Source organism: Sciurus vulgaris (genome assembly GCF_902686455.1).
Source record: "Sciurus vulgaris genome assembly, chromosome: 1".
Classification (NCBI taxonomy): Eukaryota; Metazoa; Chordata; class Mammalia; order Rodentia; family Sciuridae; genus Sciurus; species Sciurus vulgaris.
Window position 1 is genome coordinate 6,247,938 of NC_136461.1, and position 27,239 is coordinate 6,275,176.

The 27,239-nt window shown below is 56.1% G+C and overlaps 1 protein-coding gene across 7 annotated transcripts; it reads left to right on the forward strand.

Moving 5' to 3' along the window:
- The first annotated feature begins 1,999 nt into the window (after positions 1-1,999).
- On the forward strand, positions 2,000-27,122 carry H6PD (hexose-6-phosphate dehydrogenase/glucose 1-dehydrogenase). 7 transcript variants are annotated; one of them, XM_079153112.1, is made up of 5 exons: positions 2,000-2,192; positions 12,236-12,872; positions 13,992-14,109; positions 23,706-23,975; positions 25,047-27,122. In XM_079153112.1, exons 1-5 carry the CDS (start codon positions 2,188-2,190, stop codon positions 26,408-26,410), a joined length of 2,394 nt encoding a protein of 797 aa, XP_079009238.1. In that variant the 5' UTR covers positions 2,000-2,187; the 3' UTR covers positions 26,411-27,122. The 7 variants fall into 7 exon arrangements, with proteins under 7 accessions (XP_079009238.1, XP_079009237.1, XP_079009241.1 ...); XM_079153111.1 differs by lacking the exon at positions 2,000-2,192 and adding an exon at positions 6,176-6,969; XM_079153115.1 differs by lacking the exon at positions 2,000-2,192 and adding an exon at positions 10,327-10,414.
- Positions 27,123-27,239: the final 117 nt, after the last annotated feature.

Genomic DNA, 27,239 nt, shown 5'->3' on the forward strand with positions numbered 1-27,239 from the left:
GGAAGCAAGACTCTCACCTCTAGATGACTGGGGTTGGTGTTAGCAGGATCAACTTGTTTCCATGGTGGAAACAAAGCAAGGCAATTGCCCAGGTCCAACTAGAAGGCATGAGGCGGGATAGACGGAGATGAAGACAAGGGGAGGAAGAAGAGGCAGACCATGAAGCATCTCTCACAGTGGCGTGGGGAGGAGAGTCTACTGGGAGAACAGGTGTGACACCTAGGCTCGTTCCCTCCTCAGCCCCCACCCAACGATACCCAGGGAAATGGGCACACAGGCATTTCCTTACTAAGCTAGTGAAGCTGAGTGGGTTGGGGGCTATTAGAGGCCCTCAAGGTAGCAGATAATCCTGTGATGGCCGCACAAGAGTTGGGAAATGTCCCTCAGTTCATCTCGGTCTTTGGGCACCTGTCCACTCCCATCTGTGCCTTCCCTGGCCCTGGTTTTCCTAACTGTGTTTCATAGGGCTGTGGAATGTAGGAAGGGCTCTAAGCTCTACCCCGTCCTGTTCGCTTGATCCCTTGCCTTGGACCCTCCTGCTCACTTCCAGTTGCAGAGGCCACCCAGAAGGGTGTCTGGCATCTTGTCCCCACTCCCACCCCAAACTCTGCTCAGTATGATCTAAATCCTCCCTGAGGCTCAGAAGCCCTTTGTAGGCCCCCAGATGGGCCCTGGGCGTGGTGTTCCTCTGCTCTCCAGCCTTCCTGGAACTCCCTTGCCCAACATGTGTGCGGAAGTCATGTCCGTTGACCTCCACTGAGTTCTGCCATCATTGCCAAGTTCCTCTGCTGGTTCCCAACACCCCCACCTCTAAAGAAACTGACCTCTAAAGAAACTGTCCTGAAATAGAAAGCTGCTGTAAGTTTTCCCTCATTTCGGAATCCCTTCTCCAGGGTGGCCCAAAGTTCTTCAACAGAGGTGGCCATACAGTCTCTGGTCCTGGGATAGCTGTGGCGGGAGTGGGTACGAAGAAGGGACCGAACTAAGATTCTCCAAGAGTGGGAGTGGGGACGTAACTCTGGGCAGCTAGCCGACCTGTGCAGCAGCAGCCCTGCCTTAACTGGCCCCCAGTCATTTGCTAACTGTTGGGAGAAAGGGCCACTGAGGGAAGTAGCAGCAGCCTCTTCAGCAGCCATCAGGGGCACTGACAGAGCTGTAGGGCTGGGAGAAAAGTGGACACGATTGGGGCAGGGTGAGGGGAAAGGATGGTAGACCGAAATTACCATCCACTGAGTGCTGGAGAGGCAGCTGACCCTGTTATTCCATTTAAACACTTATCACCCAGAAGAGAAGGACTTCTTCCGCTCACGGTCTGTCTTTAAGTCACACAGGTACAAGGTACCATTTACTAAGTCACCTGTGCCCATAACCTGAGGCAGGTTCTCTCATCACCCCCATTGTACAGATGAAGGCGGGCCACACGAATAAGGTGCAAGAGACCTGGAGCTGTCTGCCTGAGGCTTGGCAACAGTGTGCAGTCCCACACTTAATTCGCCACGTCTGGATACTGAAAATGGGATGGGCCAAGCGGCTCATTCTACGGATGGGGTAGAGTAGGCCTGGGGGGGACCAGGTAAGGGGCTCCAGGTCTCAGAGGAGGAGCCAGCAACCCGTTCCGGTCTCCTCCACGACACCACCATCTCGCTCGACATGAACTGGGGACGCAGCCGGGCAGCCCTACCCTGGGCAGCAGAGCCCAGGACGAGAGAGGCGCGGAGGATGGGAGGGCGGGAGCCGAGCCCCGCTAGCTAACCCAGGAAACAGCCGCGGCCCCGCCTCCCACCCCGACCCTGAGCCGGGGCGTGGCCCCCATGCGCCTCCGCCCCCTCCGCGCGCCTCCTCCCGGGTCCCAGTGCGCGCGCGCCCCTGCCCCGTGTGCGCGCGGCGCGGGGCCGCGGTGGCCTGAGGCCTGCCCCGCTGGGCCGCGCGCCCCGGCGCCCGGAGGCGTCTCGGGCTGGGGAGCGCGCGTCCCGCTCTGGCCGCCCGGCGCCCGGGCGCACTGGGAGCGAGAGGCGCGGGCCCGCGAGACGCGCGCACCTGCCGGGCGGCGGCCCTGCGCTCGCCGGCCCCGCGGACCAGGAGGCGCGGGCCCGGGTCGCAGGCCCGCTCCCGGAAGCCCCCGGGGAGCGGCCCCGCCTGCCCGCGCCCCGCCACCTCCCGGAGGAGCGGCGGGCTCTGCGGAGCGCGATGAAGTAAGCTGCCTCCCCGCTTTCCCCCGGCTGCGTTATTTATAACCCGCCGGCAGGCCAGCCCGCAGGGAGCCGGGCCACGGCGGCCGCCCGCGTCCGGGGCACCCTGCTGGCCCGCGCGCCGCCCTCCACCCACCCGCCAGACCCCGGCGCGCGGCCGGCCTGCCGCAGAGCCAAGGACGCGCCGCCCCGCGGGCTTGGTGGCTGGTCAGTGGGAGCCGGCCAGGCCCCTGCTGGGGCAGCCCCAGGGCCCCGAGCGTCCCCTCCAGGCCTCCGAGCGACCTCCTACGAGGCGGGCGCCTGCTTTCCCCCTGCGATGTTTAAGCTTTGGCCTGGCGCTGCGTTTCAGCGTCCGGGTGCACTGGCCAGTGATCTTGGGTCTCTAAAAACTAGCTCACCCAACTTGGAATGTTCGGCCAGAAATGAGAAATTCTGGCGACATCCTAAGGCCAAGATCCTCCCCTCGCCCCCCATGGTACGTGAAAGGTAGCAGATGACAGAAAACTCCTATCGAGTGTGCATATTTAACATTATATTCCACATTTTCTGCAGCGATGAATGATTGACAGTATTCTTGAGTTTATGAGACTCTTCTTTGGATAAATTTTGGGAACACCGGAGATGAAAGTGCTGTGTTTGGCATGAGCAGAGCTCATTTTTCAGATTGTGCGCGTGTGTGTGGAAGTTTCTTTGAAATACATGACTGCTCAACAAAAAGCCACACTAGGGAAAGGCACTCAATTTGTTTTCATCGGAAGACTGGAGTTTACTAAGTTACTATCTGAATGGTCGGGGCCATTTCAAAAGGAAACTAATCTGTGAGCCAACAGAGGGAAACTGAAAGGAATACCTTTCATCCTTTGTAGCTGAGTCACTTCTTGCTTTACTTATGGAATTTGAATAAGCCAGAATCTGATTGCTTGTTGCCAGACCTCCTCATGGAATCTGCCAGTCTCTGACCCAGGGATCCTGACCCGTCCAAGAGCAGGAGTGTAATGTTGCTGTTTGCTGTCCTGGGCTTGGAGTCAGGTGCTATTTGCCTGGGAGATCTCTCACCACCATGTCCTCCCAAGGCATGTTTACGCCCTGATCTGGCTTGTTCTGGCCAGGCATTAAAATGAGGTAGGTTAACTCCTCCCTATGTATCCTAAAGAATGAAAGTCATCATATGATAGCAATACATGCATACCCAAGTTTACAGCAGCACAGTTTACAGTAACCAAACTATGGAACTAGCCTAGGTGTCCATCAATGGATGAATGGATAAAGAAAATGTGGTATATATACACTATGGAGTTTTATTCAGCCATAAAGAGAGTGAAATTATGTCATTTGCTGGTAAGTGGATGGAACGGAAGGACATTATGTTAAACTAACTAAGCCAGACTCAGAAGGTCAAGTTTGTATGTTTTCTCTCATATGTGAGAGCTAGAGGAGAGAGGAAAAGAAATGTGTGTGTGTGTGGCGGGGGAGTCTCATGAAAATCGAAGGGAAATCAGTAGAACAGAGGAGCCATCCATAGAAGGGAGGAAGGGAGAGAGGATGGAAGTGTTGGGAGTGATTTTGGCCAAATTATATTATTAGAGTGTGTGCAGGTGCAAAGAGGTAACAACAAATTCCACCATTATGCACAACTACGATGCACCAATAAGAATATGGAAAGGAAAAAAAAAAAAGGGAGGTTATCCCCATTTTTCAGCTGTAGAAAAAGGCCCAGAGCAAGTCAGTGGAGGGCCCAGGGTTACTGAGTTAGGGGTTTGTGCTTGTCCCTCTTTATTCTTCTGACCAGACCCTTTTAACCCTGCCAGCATTGTCCTCTTTACTTTTTCATCAGTAGGATGGGAAGATCCTGATGAACTGTCCCATACTGTTCCTTGGCATTTTTTCTGAACTGAGATGGTTGAGAAGTTTTGCACAGTTCCAGGGAGCAGGCGAGAAGAGCCTTATCGTTCATGCTGGTGTTCAGTGATGAAAGCGAGCATTTCCGGGTGCTTGGGGTCGCTGAGCATTGCCCAGGTGCCCCGTGTGGACTCTCCGCGTGCCCTTGTAATCAACTTGTTTTGCCATTCTGTGGTCGAGGTACCAAGAGGTTAAATGTCTTGTTTGAGGTCACTCCACTGTTGAGCAGCACAGCAGAGCTGAATCCAGAGTTCTCTCACTCAACCAGTTCTCCAGAAACTAGCCTCCAGGGCCTTCCAGGCTTTACTAGAGCAACCTGGGCTGCAGCAAGATGTCTCTACACTGCCAGGAGGAGGGAGTGTGAGGCCCAGCTGATTAGCAGCCATTAGTGTTCAGGGCAACTTGACCTCAGGGAGCAGAGCTGCTTCCAGCGGGCTGGCCTGTGTGAGAGACCTGGCTTGTGTGGCCTCAGCCACCCATGGTCCAGTCTTAGAGGAGCAGCCCATGACATGTTCCCATTTTGTCATTTGGGGAAGTAGCCACACTGGTTGAGAGGTTAGCTCTGGAACCAGACTGCTTATATTCAGATCCTGTAACCTCTACGGTGTCTGACTGTCAGTAAGTTTTCTTACCTCTCTGCATCTTCATTTCCCCCCTACTCATGACTAAACATGGGGTCGATGGTAGGACCTACCTCAGAGTTGTGGAAAGAAATGATAGGATCTGTGTCTAACTCTGAGCCTAGCATTTGGCATCCAGTTCGGTACTCTACCAACAGCTCACATCATTAGTAGTGTTGTTATGGTGGCGAGCAGCTGCCGATGTATGCCCTGTCCCTGTGCTTCAAGTCACCTTTGGAGCTTCATTCCAGTGTGCTGTCACTCAAACACAGGTACTGCGCATACAAGGTGACAGCAGACCTTTGCAAACGGGATTTGTTTATTTGTTTCTTCAGCAAATGTGTGTAGATCACCTTCTGTGAGCCAGGCCATTTGGAGACTGGGCTGTTGCAGTGGGCTGAACAAGCAAGGGTCCCTGTTCTCATTGGACTTAGATTCCTGTGGGGAGGACTAGCAGGCAATGAGCAAGTTCAATGTAATCATCAAACAGAACGTTCCAAAGTGGCGTGCACCCAGAGAGAGAAAGCAGAGAGGGGGGCGGAGAGTGCAAGAGGGAGGCGGCAGGTTTACAGTGTAATGGGGGGAAGCCCCACGGCGCTGAAGTAGGGGGTGGACTAGTGGACATCCGCTGGGGTTGGGGGGCATAGGCCGAGGGAACAGCAAGTGGGAAGGCCCTGAGGCAGGAGGTTGAGCGGCGGAAACTAGAGAGGGCAGGACAGCCAGAGAAGAGGTCCAGGAGGCGATGTGGAGGGGGACCTGAGTGTGTAGAGCTTTAGCTGCTGAACAGGAGTAGCGAGCTTTGACCTACACTCTGACTGCCGAGCTGAGACTCGACTCTCCAGGGGCCAGATGTAGAGGCAGGAGGCCAGTTAGGTTCCCACGGTAACCGAGACTGATGGATGGAGTGGTAGAAGGTGGCCAGGAGTAGTTGTATTCCAGATGAATTTTATAGATAGAAACTATAGGATTTGCCATCAGATCAGATGATCCCAAGATGAGTGACTTTGACACCTGGAAGGATCAGAGTTGCAATTTCCTGTGAACGGAGTCGGGGTGGGTGGGGGTGGAAGGGTGAGGACTGCATTTGAAGCAGGTTGGGGGATGGATCCAGATAGTGCTGTCAGCAGTGCCCGATGGTACTAGTCTGGAGAGTTTGGGGGGAAAGTCCATCCTGGGAATACAGACTTGGTCATCTGGGCAGTTGTGTGCTGGTAAATGTTTAACAGCTGACTGCAGGGGGAGTTGTTGGTGGGGAATCTTATTTATAGTCTTTGCCAATGTCTGTATAAATATTCTCACTTTGGCCAACTTCAGGCACTGTTCTAGAAGATCTTCACTTTATAGATCCTGTAGCTATAAATAATGTCAAGAGCATACATGATAGTAAAAAAAAAAAAAAAAAAAAATAGCCAGACGATTAGGAGGTTATGAGTTTTGAGTATTTGTTACCTTTGATTTTAATATAATTTATATATAAATGTATTCCATGTTGATGATGACTGTGTTTAAAAACTGGTTTGGCAGTTTCCTAACAGTTTAGCACTCAGACCTTCGTGTGAATGTGAGGCGGGTCCAGCATGTCACTGATTATACCACCCACAATTGCTGTCTCAAGAGGTGCTGGGAATGAGGATTCCCTTGGGTCGGGGAACTCCAGAGCTGGATCTGGGAGCTTTGGGCCCAGCCTGTCCCTGAGGGAACCAGTGCAGATCAAAGTCCACTGTCAAAGGGGCTGGTCTTGCATCAGAATCAATGTTTTGCAGCATGGGGCCAGAACAGAAGGAAGTGTGCAGCAAAGGCACTTGGGTTGGCAGGTGTCCTGTACCTGATGCTTTGGTTTTAAGTGATCTTTAGTTTGAATTCTTACTTTTCTCCCATGTGTTCTTTTAAAAAGTTCAAACTCGTAAGCTCTTCCTTCCTGGCAGCCTTGTTAGGTGTCAGTGTTTTAAAGGTGTCCGCGGGGGCAGGCAGCAGCTGCTGACCTTACCCTCCCAGCACCTTCCTCCCGCCCTCTTCTGCTGGGCAGAGGCTCAGCACAGCTGCCTCCTGAGGTCGACCAGAAACAGCTTTGCTGCTGGAACTCGGGCACTGGCTGACTCTGCCGGTGCTGGGCCTGGACAGGGTCAGCTGCATTGGCTCTGGCCATATCTGCCTCTTCCAGTGGGGGACAACGAGGACCAGAGCTGCATTCTGCTCTAAACTCCCTGGCTGGCTGTCAGGGTGCTGCCTTCTGGGATGTTAGCAGGGCCCTTGTCTAACAGGTGAGTGTCTCCCAGGGTGAGGGCTCACACTCGGAGCTGGGCCGCCCAAGGTGCCTTGCGCCCCTCCCTGGAGGAGCCCCCACCCCAGCCACCCTGCCCCTTACAGCCAGTGCATTTCTGGCTGGCCTCTTGTCTAAGAATCATAAATGAAACTGTATCTTCCACACTCTTAAGTTATAACTTCAAAGAGCTCTGTCTTAACTTCTGAATGACACTCTGGTATCAGCTCTTTGACCATAATTTGGTTCCGTGTTTCCCAGCCCTGCAGTGCTGGTGGCAGCTCTGAGCATCTCCCTGCTGTGCAGGGATGCCCTGACAATAGGGTGGGCACCTCCTTTTCTTGGAAAGCACAGGACCGAGGGGCAATGCAGCACGGTGCACGCACTGCAGTGTAGACGCTCCCTTCCCAGGTGAGGAAGCTGAGGCCCGCCAGGCGTTTGATGTGTTCCAGATTGTGTGGTTGTTTGGGGGAAGGGCCCCAACGAGCATGGCCGCACTGTCCAGTTCCCACTCTGAGACCCCTCCTTCTCTGTCCTACACTTCTCTCAAACTCTTCCTTGAGGGTTCTCTTATTGATTGAGTTCTTCTTTTTCCCCCTCCTCCCCCACCTGCTAGTACTAGGGATGGAACCCTGGTGCTCTACCACTGTTCTACTCCTGCAGCCCATTTTATTTTTTATTTTGAGACAGGGTCTTGCTGAGTTGCCAGGGTTGACCTGGAACTTGCCATCTTTCTTCCTCAGCCTCGCACATCAGTGGGGTTACAGGCATGTATCACCATGTCCAGCTTTATTGTCTCCTCCTCCTCGTCCCTGACCTCCTTTTGTACCAGGGATTGAACTCAGAGGTGCTCTACCACTGAGCTACATCCCCAGGCCTTTTTATTTTTAATTTTGAGACAGGGTTTTGCTAAGCTGCTGAAGTGGGCCTCACACTTGTGATCCTCCTGCCTCAGCCTCCTGCGTTGCTGGGATTACAGGTGTGCACCACTGCACTCGACTATTGATTTCTTAATTTAAAAATGAGAGAAGAAAATTTATAGTTGGATTTGCCACTGGAGCCACTTCCATATCCCCCCCACACCCTGCAACTTCAAGTATTCCGTATCTCTCAGAGCAGAGAGAGAAGTGAGTGTTTCAGAAAAAACCTTCAAAGGTACAGCCTCCACCAGGTGACAGAGTGGTGTAGACTGAGGGTAGCAGTGCTGGATCCATCTGTCTTCCCTGCACCTCTCCTCTGCTCCAGGGTTTGGGGTCCTTTCCTGACTTACTGGGCATCTCTGGGTGTCCTTGGAGGGTGTCTTTGCTAGTCTTCCTCTTGCTTGGGGCACAGTAGGGGCACTAGTCGGAGGGTTCAGTGGCTCCCAGGCTCTGTTCTCGGGCTGTCTGCAGGCTGGGCTGGGTGTCCCTGGAGATGAGGGAACAGCAGGCAGCGTGTTCCTGCAACCCTAGGGTCTGGAGACACTTTACATTTCATTAGCTTAACTAGTTACCATCCGTATAAGTGACTTTTTTTTTGGTCACTAATCGTCTCAGCTCCTTTTTACCCCCCACCCCCAGCTGATCTTGAAAATGTAGCAACCCCTCAGGTATTTTAATTAGGCCTTAGGACTGAGAAGTGGGGTTGACCCTGATGTGTCTTCCTCTACTGAGGAGGAAGTAGTTCAGTGTAGTGACCCAGGGCTGGGGTTCATGACTTCACAGCCCCTTCCAGCTCCCAGCTCCGTCACCTGTAGAACGAGGCTTGTAGTGCAGGGCAGTGTGCGTCAGTCACCTGCGTACGCCAACTACTTGCTCCACATAGGTACTATTATTTGGCCCAGGAGTCAGCAGCCAGTTGTCATGGGGGAGGGGCAAATTAAACCATTTGATGCTATTTAGAAATACCGTTTGGACCTGCCCTGCCCTAGACCCCCTGAATCACATTGTCCTGGCAGAGGGAGGGCAGGCTTGTCTGTTTGGGTTCTGAGTCCCCTACCGGTGCTCCCTGGACCAGCCTCAGCACTTGAAGCCCCACCCCTGACCTTTTTGCATCATAATCTGCATTTTAAAAAGATCCCTGGGAGATCCAGAAGCTCATTGAAGTTTGAGCAACACTCTTCAGGTTAAAAAGCATTACAAAAGCAAAACTCGGGGCACACAGACATACCTCCCACACCACTTAGGGAAGAGCCGCTCCCTAGGTGTTTGGCAACTGCAGAGTAAGTGAGCAACCACGTTCAAATACCAACGCTGTTTCAAGGAGAGCTGGGAAGGAAGCAGGAGATAAGCACCGCTGACCTGAGAGCAGCGGGAATAGGGCTGGTGGCGAGGATGGGTGAGCCTTTGGGGGGGGGCCAGGGTGAGACGGGGCCAGGATGCTGTCCATTCCAGTGTCCCCGCTCTTCTTGGGGGCAGGGCTCTGGGCTCCCCACCTGCCCGTCCACCACTGAGTTTCCTCAGCTCCTCCCTGTAACGGGCGTCCAGAGCCCTGGCTCCCAGGACCCAGTCAGGAGTTGGAAGCGCAGCTTGCCAGCTGGCACCTCCTCCTCCAGGCTGTTCTCTGGGCTTCTGATCTCTCTGCACTGACCTTGCAGCCTGTCCTCCCTCCGGGCAGGAGATTGCCCAGCTGAGAAAGAAACGCTCATGGGGCCAAGGACAGGGAGTGGGAGGCAGAGGAAAGTCCATCCGTGTATTTGAGGGCAAGTGCAGATACTTGAAGAGCAAGAGAGGAAGGTTGGCGGGCCAGTCGGTGGCCCTTTGATTGACGGAAATGTCAGGCGTCCTATGGACACTGACACAGACACTGGGTCTTCATCTTGGTTAGGCCATAACGGGGGTCACCTTGGGGGTGGATCTCTGGAGACATGAGGGAGATTCAGAGCGGGAGAACTTCTGACGTCAAGTCAAGAGGCAGGTCGGTCCCCTCCGGGCAGGGATGGTGGGTGGTAAGCTGGCCAGCTCTGCCCAGCATTTTACAAGTTCCGGTTCTTCTTCGAGCCTCAGTTTCCCTGCCCGTTCAGTGTTTTCTGAAACACTCACTTCTCTCTCTGCTCTGAGAGATACGGAATACTTGAAGTTGCGGGGAGTGGGGGGGATATGGAAGTGGCTCCAGTGGCAAATCCAACTATAAATTTTCTTCTCTCATTTTTAAATTAAGAAATCAATAGTCGAGTGCAGTGGTGCACACCTGTAATCCCAGCAACGCAGGAGGCTGAGGCAGGAGGATCACAAGTGTGAGGCCCACTTCAGCAGCTTAGCAAAACCCTGTCTCAAAATTAAAAATAAAAAGGCCTGGGGATGTAGCTCAGTGGTAGAGCACCTCTGAGTTCAATCCCTGGTACAAAAGGAGGTCAGGGACGAGGAGGAGGAGCTTCCTTCTGTATGTACAGATGTGTGCAGTCATCTGATAGCCTCTGAGGTCACTGCAACTTTGCTCCTGTCTGGGGCGTTCCTGGCATATGAAGGGTGCGTAGGAGCTTTGGTTCCTCCACTGCTCTCCCATGGGCCCTGGTGCCAACCAAGGTTCCTTTTCTCCTCACTTGCTTCTGTCCTTTCTCCAGAGCCCAGCCTGGTGGGAATTGGAGGATGGGAGATCCATGGGGATGGTTGAGCACACTGGGCCCCACAGCCTTGGCAAGAACAGGCCGGAAAAAACAAACACTCGGGCATGTTTGTGACCCGCCCCCGGACCTCTGGCCCCTCTGACAGGCAGCTGCTTTGGGCCAGGCCGAAAACCAGCCAGCACAGCAGGATTGCCTTAGTGTTTGTGGCTCGCAATTGCCTGGGAGCCAGGGAGCCTCGGATCAGCCCTAGCTCCCCACTTCCCCACTGTGGGAACTGCATCCAGCGGAGGCTTAGCCCTTCCATCGGCAAGAGGGGAGACTAAGGAGCCCAGCCCGTGGGCCTCTGTGGGGTTCTGGTCTGGAGAAAGCGAGGTCTGGTGTGCACCGTTGGCCCTTGTGAACGCGTGCTCACTGCTCTTCCCAAACAGTGGCTGCCAGGAGCGCGGTACTTAGAGGGCGGTGGGCACTGGCCTGCGCGTGGTGGGAACACCACCCTGTTCTCAGTGGGTGCTGAGTTACAGTTAGAAACCAGAGGCTCCCAGGCACGTTGTGCAGTCTGGTGACTACAGATAGTCATCGAAAGGCAGGAGGAAGGAATTTTGGATTTGTACCACAAAGAACTGGTAAATGTTTGAGGAGATAAATATGTTTAAGCCGATTTAAAGATCAATATATATATATATATGTATATATCAGACTTACATGATACCTCATTAATTTGTACAAGTTTATATTTTTGTGTATTAGTTAAAATTTTTTAAATTAACTCATTTTGCTGGGCATGGTGGTGCATACCTGTAATCCCAGTGGCTCGGGAGGCTGAGGCAGGAGGATTGCGAGTTCGAAACCAGCCTCAGCAATAGCAAGGCACTAAGCCACTCAGTGAGACTCTGTCTCTAAATAAAATACAAAATAGGACTGGGGATGTGGCTCAGTGGTTGCATGTCCCTGAGTTCAATCCCTGGCACAAAAAAAAAAAAAAAAAAAAAAAAGGTTTTATTCTTGTGACAACCCCGTGATAGAAGTGTCCCCAAGGGCCCCGTTCCAGGTGAGAAGCTGAAGCACAGTGAGGCTAATGAGCCGTCACTAAGGGGCTGAGCGGGACTGATACCCCACAGTGGGTTCCAGAGTCTGCTTTTGTTTTTCTGCGGTGATGGGGATCAAACCCAGGGCACGGTGCATTCTAGGTACACACTGTGCCACTGAGCCAACCCCCAGTCCCAGCGTGTTTTTATTTCCCTTGCTGGAGCTGCTTCTGGTAGTGATTTTGTGTACTTTCTCCTGGGAAGAAATGAGGCGAAGTGAGAGGTCACACTCTGTCACAGCCCAACCATCCCCTGAGGACCTGCTGCCATTCCTGGGCTGGGGGTGCCTGCCGGTCAGGTTGAGATGGGCTGTGGGTGTAAGGGGCACAACTCCAGCCCCAGCCTGGGGGCCTCCATCTTGCTCTGTGCCACTTCCCCTTGTTCCTGGCAGCAGGTTGGTCCATTTTCTATCAAGTGGCCTGTGATTTTCCCAGGCACAGTCCTTGTTTGCAGGGCAGACACCCTACCCACTGACTTCCTGGCACAGAAGCCTAGCTGCCCAGGAAGGAGGGGGACGCTGGGGGATGGCGACACGTGTGGACGTTTCTCGCCAGGCAGGAAGTGTTTGCTACCCTCGACACAGCTACCTGCTCGTGTCTGACCTTCCTTTTTCCTTGTTTGTCTTTCCCACATCCCAGGAACCCAGGTGTTTGGAAGATGCTCACGGTGGCCGTGTGTGTGGCCCTTCTGGGCTACCTGCAGGCCCAGGAGCTTCAGGGACACGTCTCCATAATCCTGATGGGAGCAACTGGGGACCTGGCTAAGAAGTACCTGTGGCAGGCACTTTTCCAGCTGTACCTGGATGAGGCTGGGAAGGGCCACAGTTTTAGCTTCCATGGGGCTGCGCTGACAGCCCCCAAACAGGGTCAGGAGCTCATGACCAAGGCCCTGGAATCCCTTTCCTGCCCCCAGGACATGACGCACAGTCAATGTGTTGAACTCAAGGGTCAGTTCCTGAGGCTGAGCCAGTACCGCCAGCTGAAGACAGCTGAGGACTATCGGACTCTGAGCAAGGACATTGAGGCTCAGGTCCAGCGGGAAGGCCTCCGGGAGGCTGGCAGGATTTTCTACTTCTCAGTGCCACCTTTTGCCTATGCGGACATTGCCCGCAACATCAACAGCAGCTGCCGACCAGGCCCAGGCACCTGGCTGCGGGTTGTCCTCGAGAAACCTTTTGGCCATGACCACCTCTCAGCCCAGCAGCTGGCTACAGAACTTGGGAGCTTTTTCCAAGAGGAGGAGATGTACCGTGTGGACCATTACCTGGGCAAGCAGGTGAGCTCCAACCCAGAACCTGCCAGGGTTGGGGTGTACCTGGCACCAGCGGCCCCGTCAGCAGGGCCACACCACTAATTGTGGAATCAGGCTGGAGGGCATTGTGAAGTCTGAGCTGTGGGTCTCTCTGCAGTGGGCAGGAGATGCAGACGCAGAATCCCATGAGCCACAGGCAGGACTGCTGCCTCTTGCCTGTGCATTCAGCCTCTTGCTCTTGGTGTATCCGTTGGTTTTGCTTCTCCCCTGGTGCTTGGGCTGATTCCCCAGATTGTCCCCCCTCTTCTACAGAGGTGGCCCAGGGCCTCTGCTATCTGGACTTGGTTTTCTGTTGGGGATACTGTGGGAATTAGAATTAACTCTTCTGTCTTGTGTCTATCAGCCTTAAAAAAAAAAAAAAAAAAGTCTTTTTATTCCTGAATTCTGTTTTGATCCAGAGGACTGGTAACAAGATCTGAAAACTGAATAGGGGCCAGAGGGACCCTAAGCCCACGTAACTAAACCAGCTCAGGGGCAGGAGTTTGACCTCCTGAGGGATGCAAGTCCCCAGCCATTTCACTCTGCACAGGCCTCAGAGCCTGGGGTGGTTCAGTCCCAGTGACCTGGGCACAGAGTACACTGCACCTGTGCTCTTTGGTACCTGGGCTGCTGAGCCAGGTCACGTGTGGTGCCCTGGAGAGCTGTCCTGGCAGAAGCGTTGCTTTCCACCCCTGGAGTGCAATTGCTATAGTCCTAGTCACAAATAGTGGTCCCCAGACCAGAGCTGGTCCTGGTGAGGTTCTTACTTCTTGACTGCAAAACGAGAATACCGAATGCATTCAATTTGAAGCTTTTCTTGCTACATTTTTGGCATTAAAGTATGTTTTATTAAAAATTGATAGTCACAGAAGGTAGATAATTTTAAGTATTTTGGGGGGGGGGGGTGCTGGTAACTCCGTTTTGGTCACTTAAAAGTGTCTGGAGTCTTTACTGGGCCATGAGCCCCTGAAGTCCAGAAACCATAGCTCAGAGAGCTTCTTCTCCCCTGAGCCAAGAATAGAAAGATTTGGAGCCCTCGGAGCCAGGCCCTCTTCTTCATCCTGAGCTGAACCCTGAGCATGACCAGGCCTTCCTCCCTGCCAGGCGGTGGCTCAGATCCTGCCCTTTCGAGACCAGAACCGCCAGGTCCTAGACAGACTCTGGAACCGGCACCACGTGGAGCGGGTGGAGGTTATCATGAAGGAGACTGTGGATGCAGAAGGTACGTGAGTTGCTTCGTGGCCTCACCTGCCGGGTGTCTGGGAGGGCGGTGGGCCCTGCGGGCTGGAGTGGCAGCCTGGCCCCTGCACTCTGACCAGCTTGGCACCCAGGGAGATTTTGTGCTGGTACGTGATCTCCCTCCAGGGCCTGCTGTGTGCACTCCGCCCTGGGCCAGCCTGCAGGGTGTGTGCTGGCAAAGCCCAAATCGTCCCGGCTGCCTGTAGGGGCGTTTGGACCAGCAACCTGCGCCTGGTGCAGACCCTTGCAACAACTGGCAGGTGATAAATGCTGGCAGCTCCCTGGATGTTCCGTGAGTGTGGGCGAGACCACCAGAGTTGTGCAGGGGCTTTGCCCACTTTGGTACTTGCAGGAGTGGCACTGTGCCTGAGAAGCCCCCGTCCCTTCCTCGCTGCCCCCTTCCCCGGGTGTTGGCCCAGTTCCACCCTCTTCCTCACCGGGGCCTTTCTGACCACCTGTGAGGCCCACCCCCACTCTTGAGGCGCTGCAGGTCTCCCCCCTCCCTCCATGGTGCAGTCCTTCCTTGTGCTTGTTCTTCTGTCTGTCCTGGAATGGTCGGTCCCAGGAGGACAACTACCTCTGAGGTACTACTCAAATACCAAATGGATGGTGTCAATCGGGGTCAGGAGACCCAAGGGTCAGGCCCATCTTTGCCTCTGCCTGGACCTTGGTACCTTTCTTCCTCATCTGTGGATGATGGCGGCTGAGGTTACTTGGGCTCTGGCATTCTGTCAGCACAGGTTTTGAGCACGGACCGCGTTTAAAGCATTGGTTGTTACCCAGTGATAATTAAAAGCAATTTTTATTGTGCCCTTAGGTACCCCAGCAGTGGTACGAGGTTGGGCCTATTCCTGGGCTCCTCTTACAGACGAGGTCTGGTGACATGCCCAAGGTCCTCAGCAGAAGTAGTGGAGGCCGGCCCTGGGGCAGCAGTGCGCCCGGCTCCTGGGCTCAGCACACTGCCCAGTGCCTCAGAGCAGCCTCCTGTCCAGCTCAGTCCTGTGGCCACCTTCTGCAGATGCAGGGGTGTCCTGGAGGCCACTTTCCCATCCCGCCCGCCTGCAGTGTGCACCCGGCCAGAGGGGAGGCCCTGAGCCCTTGGGAAGGCCCTCTCTTTCTTTCTCTCCCTCCCCCGTGGTTGCTCATTGGCGCCTCTCCTTTCCTCTGTGAAGGTGTGTTTAGTGCCCACAGCTCTGCCCCAGGCCTCAAGGCTACAGAGTAGTATGTGGCCCAGCCTTCGTGCCCTGGTATCTCTTAGATCAATGGGGATGAGAGACAGATGCCCCTGCGGGGGAGGCAGGCCCTTGGGGCTGTGGGGCAGGTGAGGTGGGAGGGCGGAGGTCAGGCAGGACTTCCCAGCCAAGCCTTGAAGGACGTCCTTTAGACGTGCTGGTTTCTCCACTCAGGACCCACATCAGAGGGCAGGTCCTGTTCCCTTCTGTCCCCTGCTCCCTCGGGAGCCTTCGCGGTCTCAGGGAGTCCTCCCGAGCCCTTCCGGATGTCCCCTCCTGGGCCTGAGCCGGTGTGCGATGTGCTGGCAGGGCCGTGTGCCTCGTCCTTGCTTCACTGCAGAGTTGAGCTGCAGATCTGGAGCAGGCAGGAAGTGCCACTGCCACCCCGCTGCGGGCCAGCGGGCGGCGCCTGCGCCTCTCTGTGCTGTGGTTCTGCCCAGTCCCTGACAGGGATGGAGTGGGTCCTCTCCTCTTTTCTGGCAGCAACTTCCTCTGCCTGCTGTGGGGTACAGAAGAGCCGTGATGTTGGCACACTCACCTGAGTTCTGCCACCTTGTATCATGTGCCATTAGTGGGTTCTTGGCAGGGTCACATAGAGGCAGGGGCTAGGCAGACTGCAGGCCTGACTGTCCTAGCCAGGAAGACTGAGGACCAGACAGAAGGGCAGGTGGAGGCCTGGGCAGGTCTCCTCCGGAGGAGAGCCTGTGGAAAGGATCTTGGGTTTGAACCCAGTGCCGGCCTGGGCTGACTGTTCCTGTCCTCAGGAAAGGCCTGGATGGTGTCTACAAGGCTGCTGCAGTGGGTGGTTCTCATTGCTCCAGAGCTGGGGCAGGATGCTGCCCTACTCTCCGGGCTGTGTCCTCAGCCCAGAGCAGACGGGGCAGCTGGGGCTTCACTGTGCCCCCTGACAGGGGCTGCAACCACCCAGGGTGGCCCCAGGGCTAGTCCTGATTCCATTTCTGTCAGAACTGTCCAGCAGGCCTGAGGTCTGGGTCTCACTGGACAGTCTGTTTCTCTGCCAGTTGCACACGTGGGCCTGGAACAGTAACGGGACAGCTCCTTGCTGCCCGACCCACCTCAGCAAGGGGTACTCGGAAACGGCATTTGTGCATCTGTGTGCAGAACAGGTTTGTCTGCACCCCGAGGAGGTGGCTGGTGCAGCTCTGGTGACACCTTCTCCTTCATTCTGCTTTGGACCCTGATCCAGGCTAGAGAGGGAGGACGGTCCTACAGATCTGCAGCCCCACCCCCACAGCCAGCCCTGAGCCCAGCATGGGGCCCAGGCTGCACCTTGATGGTGGAAGGCAGGCTGGAGGAGAGGACCTCCTGTTGGAATTCGGTGGGCTTAGGAGGCCAGGGCCACCGCCACGGGCCTCGCATGGGTTGAAAGTTTCTGCGGCAGAATTCCAAACGCTGCAGTCTAAACATTAGGCAGAAGGACCAACTTCAGAGGCCATTCCTGTCTCACCTTCTGCCCCGCCAAGCCTCTGGGAGACCCCCTTCTTCTCTTCTGCAGGTGTGCAGCCCTTGCTGCCCCTGTCCCCAGGAGGGGCCTACACTGCCCTGTGTGCTGGGAGAGGCGGGGCTGCCAGCCAGGCTGGGGGTGTGGAGCTCTCCTGGCCCAGGATTGTCGCAGCCCAGGGAAGGGGACTTCTAGCTGCAAGGTCGTTTGGAGTCTTCCCTCACCCCGCTCACCCACATCCAAACAGTGGCAGCGGCTTCCCCGCTCCCTCCCTCTGTGGCTGTGTGAGTGGTGGTGGTGTGTGTGTGTGTTTTTTTTCCTTTCGTTCTGCCGCATCCTCTGGCCAGGAGCTTGCTGCAGAGTCAGCTGCACCAGCTGGGGGTGGCAGCAGGGGAGGAAGGGACGGAGGATCCTTCAGCAGCTCCCTCAGCAGCTTCCTCAAAGGAGGCTGACCTGGGTACTCCTCCCAGGAGCCCAGGCCCCTGAGAGTCACAGATTCCCCTGGCACAGCAGCGTGGGCCATAGCAGTGACCTTGGCCAGGTGGCTCGGCCTCTGTGGCCATGACCCCGTGGCTGGCCCTCATGGCATCTGCAGACAGAGGAACCAGATCTTTCATGACAATGGTTCAGTGGTCGGGGCTGGGCCACTGATGCAATTGAAGTTCAGCCCCGTCTCTGGCCCCGCCGAACCTGGAATCCTGCCCAGCGCTCCACAGCCTCACCTTCCGCCTGACCTCCGCAGTTAGCCTTCCAGCCAGGAGGTGCCCAGGGGCCCAGGCTCTGCCGCCCTAGTTTTTCCTCTGGGCAGAAGGCTCTTTTTTATTTTTTATTTTTTATTAGAAAAAAAGGAGGGAGACTTACTGAGGATGTCCCTTCTGCGGGGGTGGGGGGGCGCTATCGCCACACAGGGGACACATTTACCTTTGAGGGGTGGAGTGACTTTTCAGTGCCTCTCACCAAGGGACCAAGGCAGCCAGGGTCCTCCCAGGTACGCACCAACTGTCCTGCCTTTGCCTGTGTGCACAGGGGGGCCTGGAGCTCACTCAGCAGGGCCAGCTCCCCTTTCCGGCCCATCTGCCATGCTGTCTGCACGGTGAGCCTGGGGCAGCTGCAGGCCTCCTGACCAGAGAGTGCCAGCCCGCTAGCTGACCCGCCCTTGGTGCGGCCCTCACTTCTCCTTATTTTTAGTGATCCCAGAAGACATTGGTAGGGATGGCAGGTAGTTTCAGTTCTTTTTTAAAATGTATCTGGTTTTGCTGGGAAAACCCAGATCTTTCTGGCTGTCCCTTGAAGGCCATGACCTTCAGCATAGCTTCCGTGTAATGCTGAGAACCCCTGCTACCTATCTCTTGGGCTGGTTTTAAGGATTAAATCAGATAATGTTCACAGAAATATTTTACAAATGGAAATGCCATCCTCCTTCCAAGTTTGCAAGGAGAGGGAGCTGAGGTGTTCATAGTCTCTTCCACGGGACGTGGGTCGGGTTATTATATAAAGACCCACGATTGGTTGGTAATACGCTTATCCCCATTCTTACCTCATATTTCTCTCTCTCTCTCTTCCTCTCATATGTAAATCTCCTTTTATTGAAAATCTGCATAATATATCTTTTAATAGCTCTACATTTTTGTTCAGTTGTTTATTCCACAGAATATATGATATAAATTCTGTATGTAATTAGGCATTTTGATCATTTCCAGTTTCGGCAATTTTAAATAATACTTTCTAAGTATTTTAAACAATTGAGATAGAATTCATATACCATAAAATTCACCCTAAGTATGTGGACCAGTGGTTTTAGTATTATTCCCAAAGTTGTACAACCACTACCTATTTCTGGAACATTTAAGAGCATTCAGATTTCTCTCCCTTCAAGCATATTTTTGCTGAGGAATCAGGGGGCCAAGAGTGCTCTCTATCCATTCTTCCATCTCATTAGCTGAGCCTTGTGATGAAGGACAAGGCTGCAGGCCTCCGTGCTTTGTCCTGGGACCCTGCAGGCACTCTGGACTTGCCCGGATGGGAGCCAAGTTCATGGGGGTCTTCTTCCAGTAGTCCAAACTGCTTGTGCTTTTTTCTGTTCTTTCAAACATTGGTGGATTTCAGCCCTCTGCCTTCAACCTAGGAAAGGCTACCAGGAGCAGATACCTGGCAGTGACCAGAGTAAGTCACCACATCATACATCAACAGAAGGGCCGACCCCTCGCCTCCTGTCTTGGTGCTCAGCTGCATGATAGCCTCTTCCCTCGACGTCCCTGAACTGGAACTCCGAGAAGCAGAGCTGACCAGGGTGGGAGCAGAGTCCATAAATGCATAGGCTGTGCTAAAAACAGGTGCACCCCTGGGAGCTTGAAATGAGGGAATCAGGAAGCTCTCCTCCACCCAGCGGGAAGCAAACGCACCCATGGCGAGCGTGCTCCCCGGGAATCGAGAATTGAGAGGATAAAAATAGGAAAAGAGCCACTTAGGGATTTGCTAAATTAATGAATAGTAAGCAGATAACAGAGCTTTTAGGGACCCTGTTGCTTTCCATCAAAAATTCATTTATTCGTAAAGCCTTGGTTCTCCTCTTCATTCTTGAATCTACTGTAACCCATGGATTCTCTGAAACATGGTTTCTCATATTTGAACATCTCTGGAGGTGGGTTTGCCATCCAGGGTGACATGGTTGATTGACAGCCGGTTTCTTCATGGTGATGAGTAGCAGTACTTCCGCCCGTGATGGCGTTTCAGGTTGGCGGAACCCGGTTCATCACCAGCCTTTGACATCTACCTGAGCCCTGGCTGCACACCTCCAGTGACCTTTCAGGTGCCCTCACGGGTGCTCCAGAGTCAGCAGGTTTAGAACTGACCATCACCATGCTCTCCTCATGAAATGCCAGCTACTTCCCGTCACCACTCTATTTCCAAATGGCCGTCGCGCGCCCTGAGTGGTCTCTCTTACAGCCCCCCAGTAGCAAAAACTCCTGCCAGTGTTCACCCAGGCTTCCTTGGGTGGCAGGCAGCCTTCTGCACCCTCCGTCTCTATTAACTCCTCCGTCCCCGCCGCAGCCTGCCAGGGAGTATGGACAGTGGACATTCCATTTTTGATGTGTGGCAGTGTCACTTGCTTGAGATCATGGGGCCAAAGACAGCAGGGCTGGGATTTGAACTCTGGCCCAGAGACCACGCTGCAGATCAGGAGCCTGTGATCTCCCCCAGTGCTAGAGCGGGAACCCCAGGGCTGTGCCTTCTAGGCCTTCGCCCTGCCTCTGCCCTGGATCAGGGGTCTGGACGCTGACCATGAAGCCGGACAGCCACCGGGTAGTCTTTGTTCGTCCACCGAGTAACGAACCGCCTTGCACTTCACCGTTTCTCACTGCCTGGGCCTTTGCTCCTCCCTTCAAGTGCGGCCAGTGCTGGCGGCCAGTCTCCGCCAGCCCCGTCTCTGGGCTCATTTGTGGATCACAAGCGGCGCTGTCTTCCTGGACCGCCTCTTCGCTCGTCCACCTCCCTACTCTAAGACGTTTGTGTGGCTATGCAGCTGGCGAAGCCCTAATTTGAAGTGCGTGGGACTGGAAGTATTTTGGATTTCTTCAGATTTGGGGATGTTGGCACGTGTGAGATACCTTGGGGACAGAGCCACATCTGAATATGGAATCAGACGTGTTGAGTGTGGCCCATCCCACGGTCGGCGTGGACTTTCCCACTTGTGCTGTCCTGTGGGCTCGCAAAGGCTTCCAGTGTTGGAGCGTTTCAGATCTTCAGATCTGTCTGGAGGCCTCTGCTGCGGATGTGCTCTGGCAGAGCAGTCTCTCTCTCTCTCTCTCTCTCTCTCACACACACACACACACACACACACACACTTTTCTGAGACAGAATATTTTTTTAAAAATCCAAATTATTCATGCACATTTAGAGATTAAGCAAGGGCTGGGGCTGAGCTTGGGGGTGGAGCGCTTGCCTCACCTGCACACGGCCCGGGGTTCCCATCATGCTTAAGGATTCAGACTCCGCATTTTCCTGAATAACTGGAAGACCAGCTCCCCTGGGTCCACACGCCCGCGAGGCACCCCTGACTTCAGCGGGGGCGAGGTGAGCCAGCCCAGCACACGCACTCCAGAGTCACAGGCCCCGCTGGCCTCACTGTCCTCCTGGCACTTCCACTGGCAGTGGCTTTGGAAACGCTGACCTTTGGCCTGGACCTCCTTCCGAGCCCAGCTCAGCCTCTACCCCTGCACACTGTTTCCGAAATCTCTGGCGCTCAGACCACTCGGCTGCGCGCTGAGTTTAATACTCAGGGTTCAAGGGAGGCAAGTAGTGGGGACCGCAGGCTCCAGGGCCAGTTGTCTGGGCCTTAGTCTCCTTTCTACCTGTTTACCAGCTGTGTGAGCGTGGGCACGTCACCTCACCTCTCTGAACCTCGGTTTCTTTATTTTTCAAAGTGGGGGTAGCAGACTCTGTAATTGGGGGGTGACGGCAGGATCTCCTTAGGTATCCGTATCATGAGGACTGCATTATGAACATTCATAGGTCGTCACTCATTATCACCTTTTCCTTGACGTCTTGTCAACAGTATTGTAAGGACTTTGAGGGCCAGAACGTGGCCCGGGGAGCTCCGCCACGTTTTCTCAGGGGGATACTTGGCATGTTCGCTGGTACAGCTGGGCCGATTGTCCTGCGCACTTCAGGGTTGAGCTCCCCCGCCAGAGCCACACCCTGGACCTCTGGCTGGGGACAAAGCTGTGGAGGTCTTCACAGGGGCCCAGTGTGCCTCCTGCTCTCGAAAGGGCTGCTGGCTGCATTTCTTCTCTTTTCTTTTTTGGTACTGGGGATTGAACCCAGGGGCCCTTAACCACTGAGCCACATCCCCAGTCCTTTTTACTTCTTTATTTTTGAGAGAGGGTCACCCTAAGTTACTAAGGCTGGCTCGAATTTCGGATGTGACCGCCTCAGCCTCCTGAGTCCCTGGGCTTACAGGCGTGTGCCACTGTGCCCAGCTCCTGGCTGCATTTCTTGCCCGCAGTGCTGATGCCTCTGCCAATAGTGGCTTATTGGGCTGAATTCAGGGCACATTGTGCCACCAACTATGGCTGATCTTGTTTGCCATCCAGTTGGCCTGAGGGAGCACACAACCAGCTAGTCAGGGAAGGTGCCAGGGACCCAGGGTGGCCGTTCTGAGGGAGTGTGCTGGGTCCTGCAGGCCTGAACTGGGGCCCGCTCCTTTTTGTCTGAGTTAAGTACCAACCAGATGCCAGCTAGAAGAGAATGCTTACAAATGGCATAAAACCATGGCACAGTGAACCCCATGCACCTCCAGTTGGTTTTTGCTTTTATTTATTTATCTTGGGGTGCAGGGGATGGAACCCAGGGCCTCCTGCCTGCCAGGCAAGGACTCTGCCCTGCGCTGCCTGCCCAGCTCCTGCCGGTTGTTTAGGGAGACCCTGTCATTTCCCAGTTGGCTCTCCCTGGTTTCCCTCCATTTCCTCTCCCTTACTATTCCCAATTTTGGGTGGATTATCCCTGTTCGTCTTTAGTTGTCCATGTGTCTGATTCCCTAAGCATCTGCTGCTTGATTTCCCTGGGGAGTCACACACTATCCATGTCCAGGTCTGGGCCTTTTTGTCTTTCCTCTGTGTGTGTGTGTGTGTGTGTGTGTGTGTGTGCACGTGTGTGTGTCTGGTGCTAGGGCTAGAACCCAGGGCCTCACGCAGAAGGCCCCAGCTCCCAGCCCTGGTCATCTGATCATAGCTGGTGCTGCTCCACGGGACCTTTGCATCGTGCGGAGTGGCATAGTCAGGTGCCGAGCACCTCGCCAGGCACCGGCGTCACCTCTACAGGGGCTCTGTGCCCAATGTTCTGCGGTGCTACTTCCCGTGGCCTTCAACCAGCCCTGTGCTCCTGCCAGCCTGCGCCTCATACGTGCCTAGCTGGAGCTCCCGGTTCCCTCCTGCACGCCTGTTCCTCACTGTCTGCCCTGTTGCTCAGGCCCAGATTCCAGCACCTGTCTTTGGTCCCTTCTCTTTGCTCATGTTTCTGTCCGCTCCAGCCTGGTGTCCCTTCTCCTCCCCCCAAGGCAGCTGAGCAGCCTCTTCCCTGGTCTCCCTGCTTTTCCAACCTTCTCCCGTAGGGCAGGCAAGACCACTGCTCTAACGTGGGCTGGGTCTGGATTGCTTCGAATCCTCCAGCGGCTTCTCTTGGAGCCCAGAGCAAAGTCCCACCTCCTGACCTCATCCCACCAGCCCGGGCTCCTCCCCAGTCTCAGCGCCCACTGTCTCCATGTCCAGCCCTGGGAGGCCCAGCTCCTTCCTGCCGCCGGGAGGGTGCACTGGAAGGCCCTTCCCCTGACCTGCCCTCCCTGGACGCCTCCAGTGCGAGGGGCCTTTCCTTTACCTCCTTCCACAGCCCGTACTGGCATCCCCTCCCATTCCTCCTTCCACTTTCCCTCCTTCTGCCTCCTTGCAGGGGCCCTGTGCATGTGTGTGCCGGGCCATCGGGTGGCATCAGTCGGCCCTGTTGAATGGCAGGATGCAGAAATAGAAGTCATGTTCGTCGCCCGAGACCAGACACTTGCACGGGGCGGTCAGACCCAGGGCCACGGCCCTCAGTGTGGTGCTGTGACCACTCCTGCGCCAGCCTTGGCGGGTCCAGCAGGGCAGGCCAGCGGCCTGCCAAGGACTGCACGGGGGTCTGGGGCTGCAGCCTTCCCACTCAGGTTCCTGGAGGGCCTGGGACCCGTGCCTTCTCTCAGGCATTTCTCCTGGAAGGGTTGTGGCTCTGACGCCCTACCTGTCCCCTGTTCCCGTGTGCTCTGGCAGCCCCCGTCACTGGCCCTTTGGACTGAGGACAGGGATGCCCAGACCGGTGTGTGGGGTGGGGGTCTTGATGCCCCTCCCTCCTGCTCAGGTCGCACCAGCTTCTACGAGGAGTACGGCGTCATCCGCGACACCCTGCAGAACCACCTGACCGAGATCCTCACGCTCGTGGCCATGGAGCTGCCCCGCGAGGTCAACAGCTCGGAGGCCGTGCTGCAGCATAAGCTCCAGGCCTTCCGGGCCCTGCGGGGCCTGCAGAGGGGCAGTGCCGTGGTGGGCCAGTACCAGACCTACAGCGGGCAGGTGCGCAGAGAGCTGCAGAAGCCAGACGACTTCCACAGCTTGACGCCAACCTTCGCAGGTGGGCTCCGGGGCGTGGGCTGCGGGGCGGCCAGCAGCCAGAAGCAGCTTTCCAAGCTCAGTGCCCTTTGGTTTTTGGCGGCAGGGACTCGAGGTGGTATTTTCACAGGAATGCTCAGTGCATGGCCACCTGCCCCTGCCCTCTGGCCTTCTGCCAGCCTAAGGCAGTGGGTCACCTGTGGGCACTCTCTGGGCAGATGATGTCCTAAGGGCAGTGTTCTCGTGTTGGCCTCTGTTCAGGCCCAGCCCACAGAAGCTTCCCGAGAGCTTACCTGTGAGGCTCACACCAGGTGCTGCCCTTGGGCAGCTAAGGCCTGGCCACCCAAGGGAGGAAGGGTTTCAGCCAGAGATACTTCTGTGAGCATGCCCACGCTGGCCCGCAGAGCCCGCTGGGGCCATCCTCTGGAGTCCTGGAGGCCCAGCACTTGGTGGGAGAGGCTGCATCCTGCGCAGGGAACGCCCACGGGGAGCCACATCTGCCCGCGCAGCCTCTGCACGGGGCCAGGCACTCTGCATCCTCACATGTGCAGACCCGTGAGGCAGTCCTGGCTCTCGTCCTGCTCCACAGGTGCAGACAGGGGAGGCTGGTGAAGTCCTACAACTATGCCAGGCTTGGAGCCTGGCATGAAGTAGCTGGTCAGCGTCCGGCTCATACCACCAGGACGCACACATGCACACTCCTTGCCTCTCGGGCTAGTGCCCCCACCGCTGGCCTCGCTTCAGGGCCTCCTACGTGATCCGCAAAGGAGGCAAAGGAGGGAGGTGCCTTTCCCTGCGGGACCTCGCCTGCCGGGGGAGTCGGGATCCTCCACCCTGCTGGCCCTACAGTGGGACTTCTCAAGTGTCCAGGCTACAGGCTGCAGGGTCAGTTAGACCAAGGCTCCCAGAGGGGCTTCAGGGTGCTGGCGTGGCCGCCACCGAGTCAGCCTCCGGCTGGTTTTCAAGCACTGACTGGGGAGAGGTGATGGGGAGGGTGGGCAGGTCCAGGCAGCGCAGAAGCGGAGGGTGCCTGGCGGACGGGCTGGCCTGCTCCGGGGCCTTCGCGTTACCCTCTGCCCTCTCCCCACTGCAGCCGTCCTTGTCCACGTGGACAACCTCCGCTGGGAGGGTGTTCCCTTCATCCTGATGTCTGGCAAGGCCTTGGACGAGAGAGTGGGCTACGTGCGCGTCTTGTTCAAGAACCGGGCATTTTGTGTCCAGGGCGAGAGGCACGGGACCTCGGAGCAGAACCCTTGTCTGCCCCGGCAGGTCATCTTCTACATTGGACATGGCGAGCTGGGCCACCCTGCCATCCTGGTCAGCCGGAACCTGTTCAGGCCCGCCCTGCCCACACAGAGCTGGACGGAGGTGCAGGACCGGCCTGGGCTCCACCTGTTTGGTCGCCCGCTGTCAGAGTACTACGCCTACCGCCCTGTGAGGGAGCAGGACGCCTACTCCATTCTCTTGTCGCACATCTTCCACCGCCGAAAGGAGTCCTTCATCACTACGGAGAACTTGCTAGCCTCCTGGGTCTTCTGGACCCCCTTGCTGGACAGCCTGGACCGTGAGGTCCCACGCATCTACCCAGGGGGAGCTGAGAATGGCCATCTGTTGGACTTTGAGTTCAGTGGTGGCCAGCTGTCTTTTTCCCAGCAGCAGCCAGAGCAGCTGGTGCCAGGGCCCGGGTCTGCCCCGCAGCCCAGTGACTTCCAGGTGCTCAGGACCACCTATCGCGAGAGCCCGCTGGTCTCAGCCTGGCCGGAGGAGCTGATCTCCAAGCTGGCTGAGGACATTGAGGCCACTGCAGTGCAGGCGGTGCGGCGCTTTGGTGAGTTCCACCTGGCGCTCTCAGGCGGCTCCAGCCCCCGGGCGCTGTTCCAGCAGCTGGCCACAGGGCACTATGGCTTCCCCTGGGCCCACACGCACCTCTGGCTGGTGGACGAGCGCTGCGTCCCGCTCTCGGACCCCGAGTCCAACTTCCAGGGCCTGCAGGCCCACCTGCTGCAGCACATCAGGGTCCCCTACTACAACATCCACCCCATGCCCGTGCACCTGCACCAGCGGCTTTGTGCCGAGGAGGACCAGGGCGCCCAGACCTACGCCAGGGAGATCTCAGCCCTGGTGGCCAACAGCAGCTTCGACCTGGTGCTGCTGGGCATGGGCACCGACGGGCACACAGCCTCCCTCTTCCCGCAGTCACCTGCTGGCCTGGATGGTGAGCAGCTGGTGGTGCTGACCGAGAGCCCCCTCAGGCCACACCAGCGCATGAGCCTCAGCCTGCCCCTCATCAACCGTGCCAAGAAGGTGGTGGTCCTGGTCATGGGCAGGATGAAGCGTGAGATCACCATGCTGGTGAGCCGCGTGGGCCACGAGCCCAAGAAGTGGCCCATCTCTGGCGTGCTGCCTAAATCTGGCCAGCTGGTGTGGTACATGGACTTTGAGGCCTTTCTGGGATGACAGAGGCCTCCTCCCCCTTTGCTTGTCCCTGGGATTTCGCTCACCCACCATCTTCCCCCACTCCTAACCTTCCCACTGCCCAGTGTGCCTCAGCTCCCTGGAGCCTGATGCCCAGAGTCAGGCCCAGAGGGGACGACATGGCCCCGTCCCAGCCCTTGTGACCGTTGGCCCCACCTGGTTGTGGTGGGTAAGTGCAGAAACAGGCAAAAGGGGATCTCTTCTCTTGAGGTGCCTCAAATCCAGGCCAGGAGAGAAACCTCAAGAAAAGACCCGCCGTAGTTACATGTCATCATGGAGCAGGAAAGAGGTGGGGAGACGCAGCCCCAGTCAGAAGAGGGGACGCCGTGGGCCAAGGTGGACCAGGGGTGTTTCCCAGGGAGGCAATCATTGAAGGCCCTTTGGAGAAGGGCCTGGGTTGGTAGAGAGAAGGATGCAGAGACCCCCGTGTGCTCTGCCCTGTGCCAGCAGGGAGGCTGTGGACTGTCCCAACACAGCCTCCTCCAGCCACCCCTCATTCAGCCTCTGCACATTCAGCCAGCTCGCCAGTCCTCTTCCAGGTGCCTCCACCTGCCCTGTCTCTGAGTCCCTTTATCCTGTGAGTCCCCAGTCCCTCTGTTTCCCTACTGCCCTCCGCCTCTCCCTCTAGAGATGAGGGTTGGTGACAGGAACACAGCGACAAGTCCTGGGATGTCAAAAGCTCCCAGAAATCTTAGCACCTGTTGTTTATGGCTTCTTTTCTCAGCTGAGCACTGCTCTGCCCGGGAGGGGTTCCAGCTGCCCAGCGTCCTCAGGAAGGACCTACCCTCTGCCCATGGTCCTCTCTCCAGCA

Coding starts and splice junctions, on each gene's coding strand:
- H6PD (XM_079153111.1), top strand. CDS start 6,944: ATGTTAGCAGGGCCCTTGTCTAACAG. Junction 12,873..13,991: donor ACCATTACCTGGGCAAGCAG/GTGAGCTCCAAC, acceptor CCTCCCTGCCAG/GCGGTGGCTCAGATCCTGCC. Junction 23,976..25,046: donor CTTGACGCCAACCTTCGCAG/GTGGGCTCCGGG, acceptor TCCCCACTGCAG/CCGTCCTTGTCCACGTGGAC.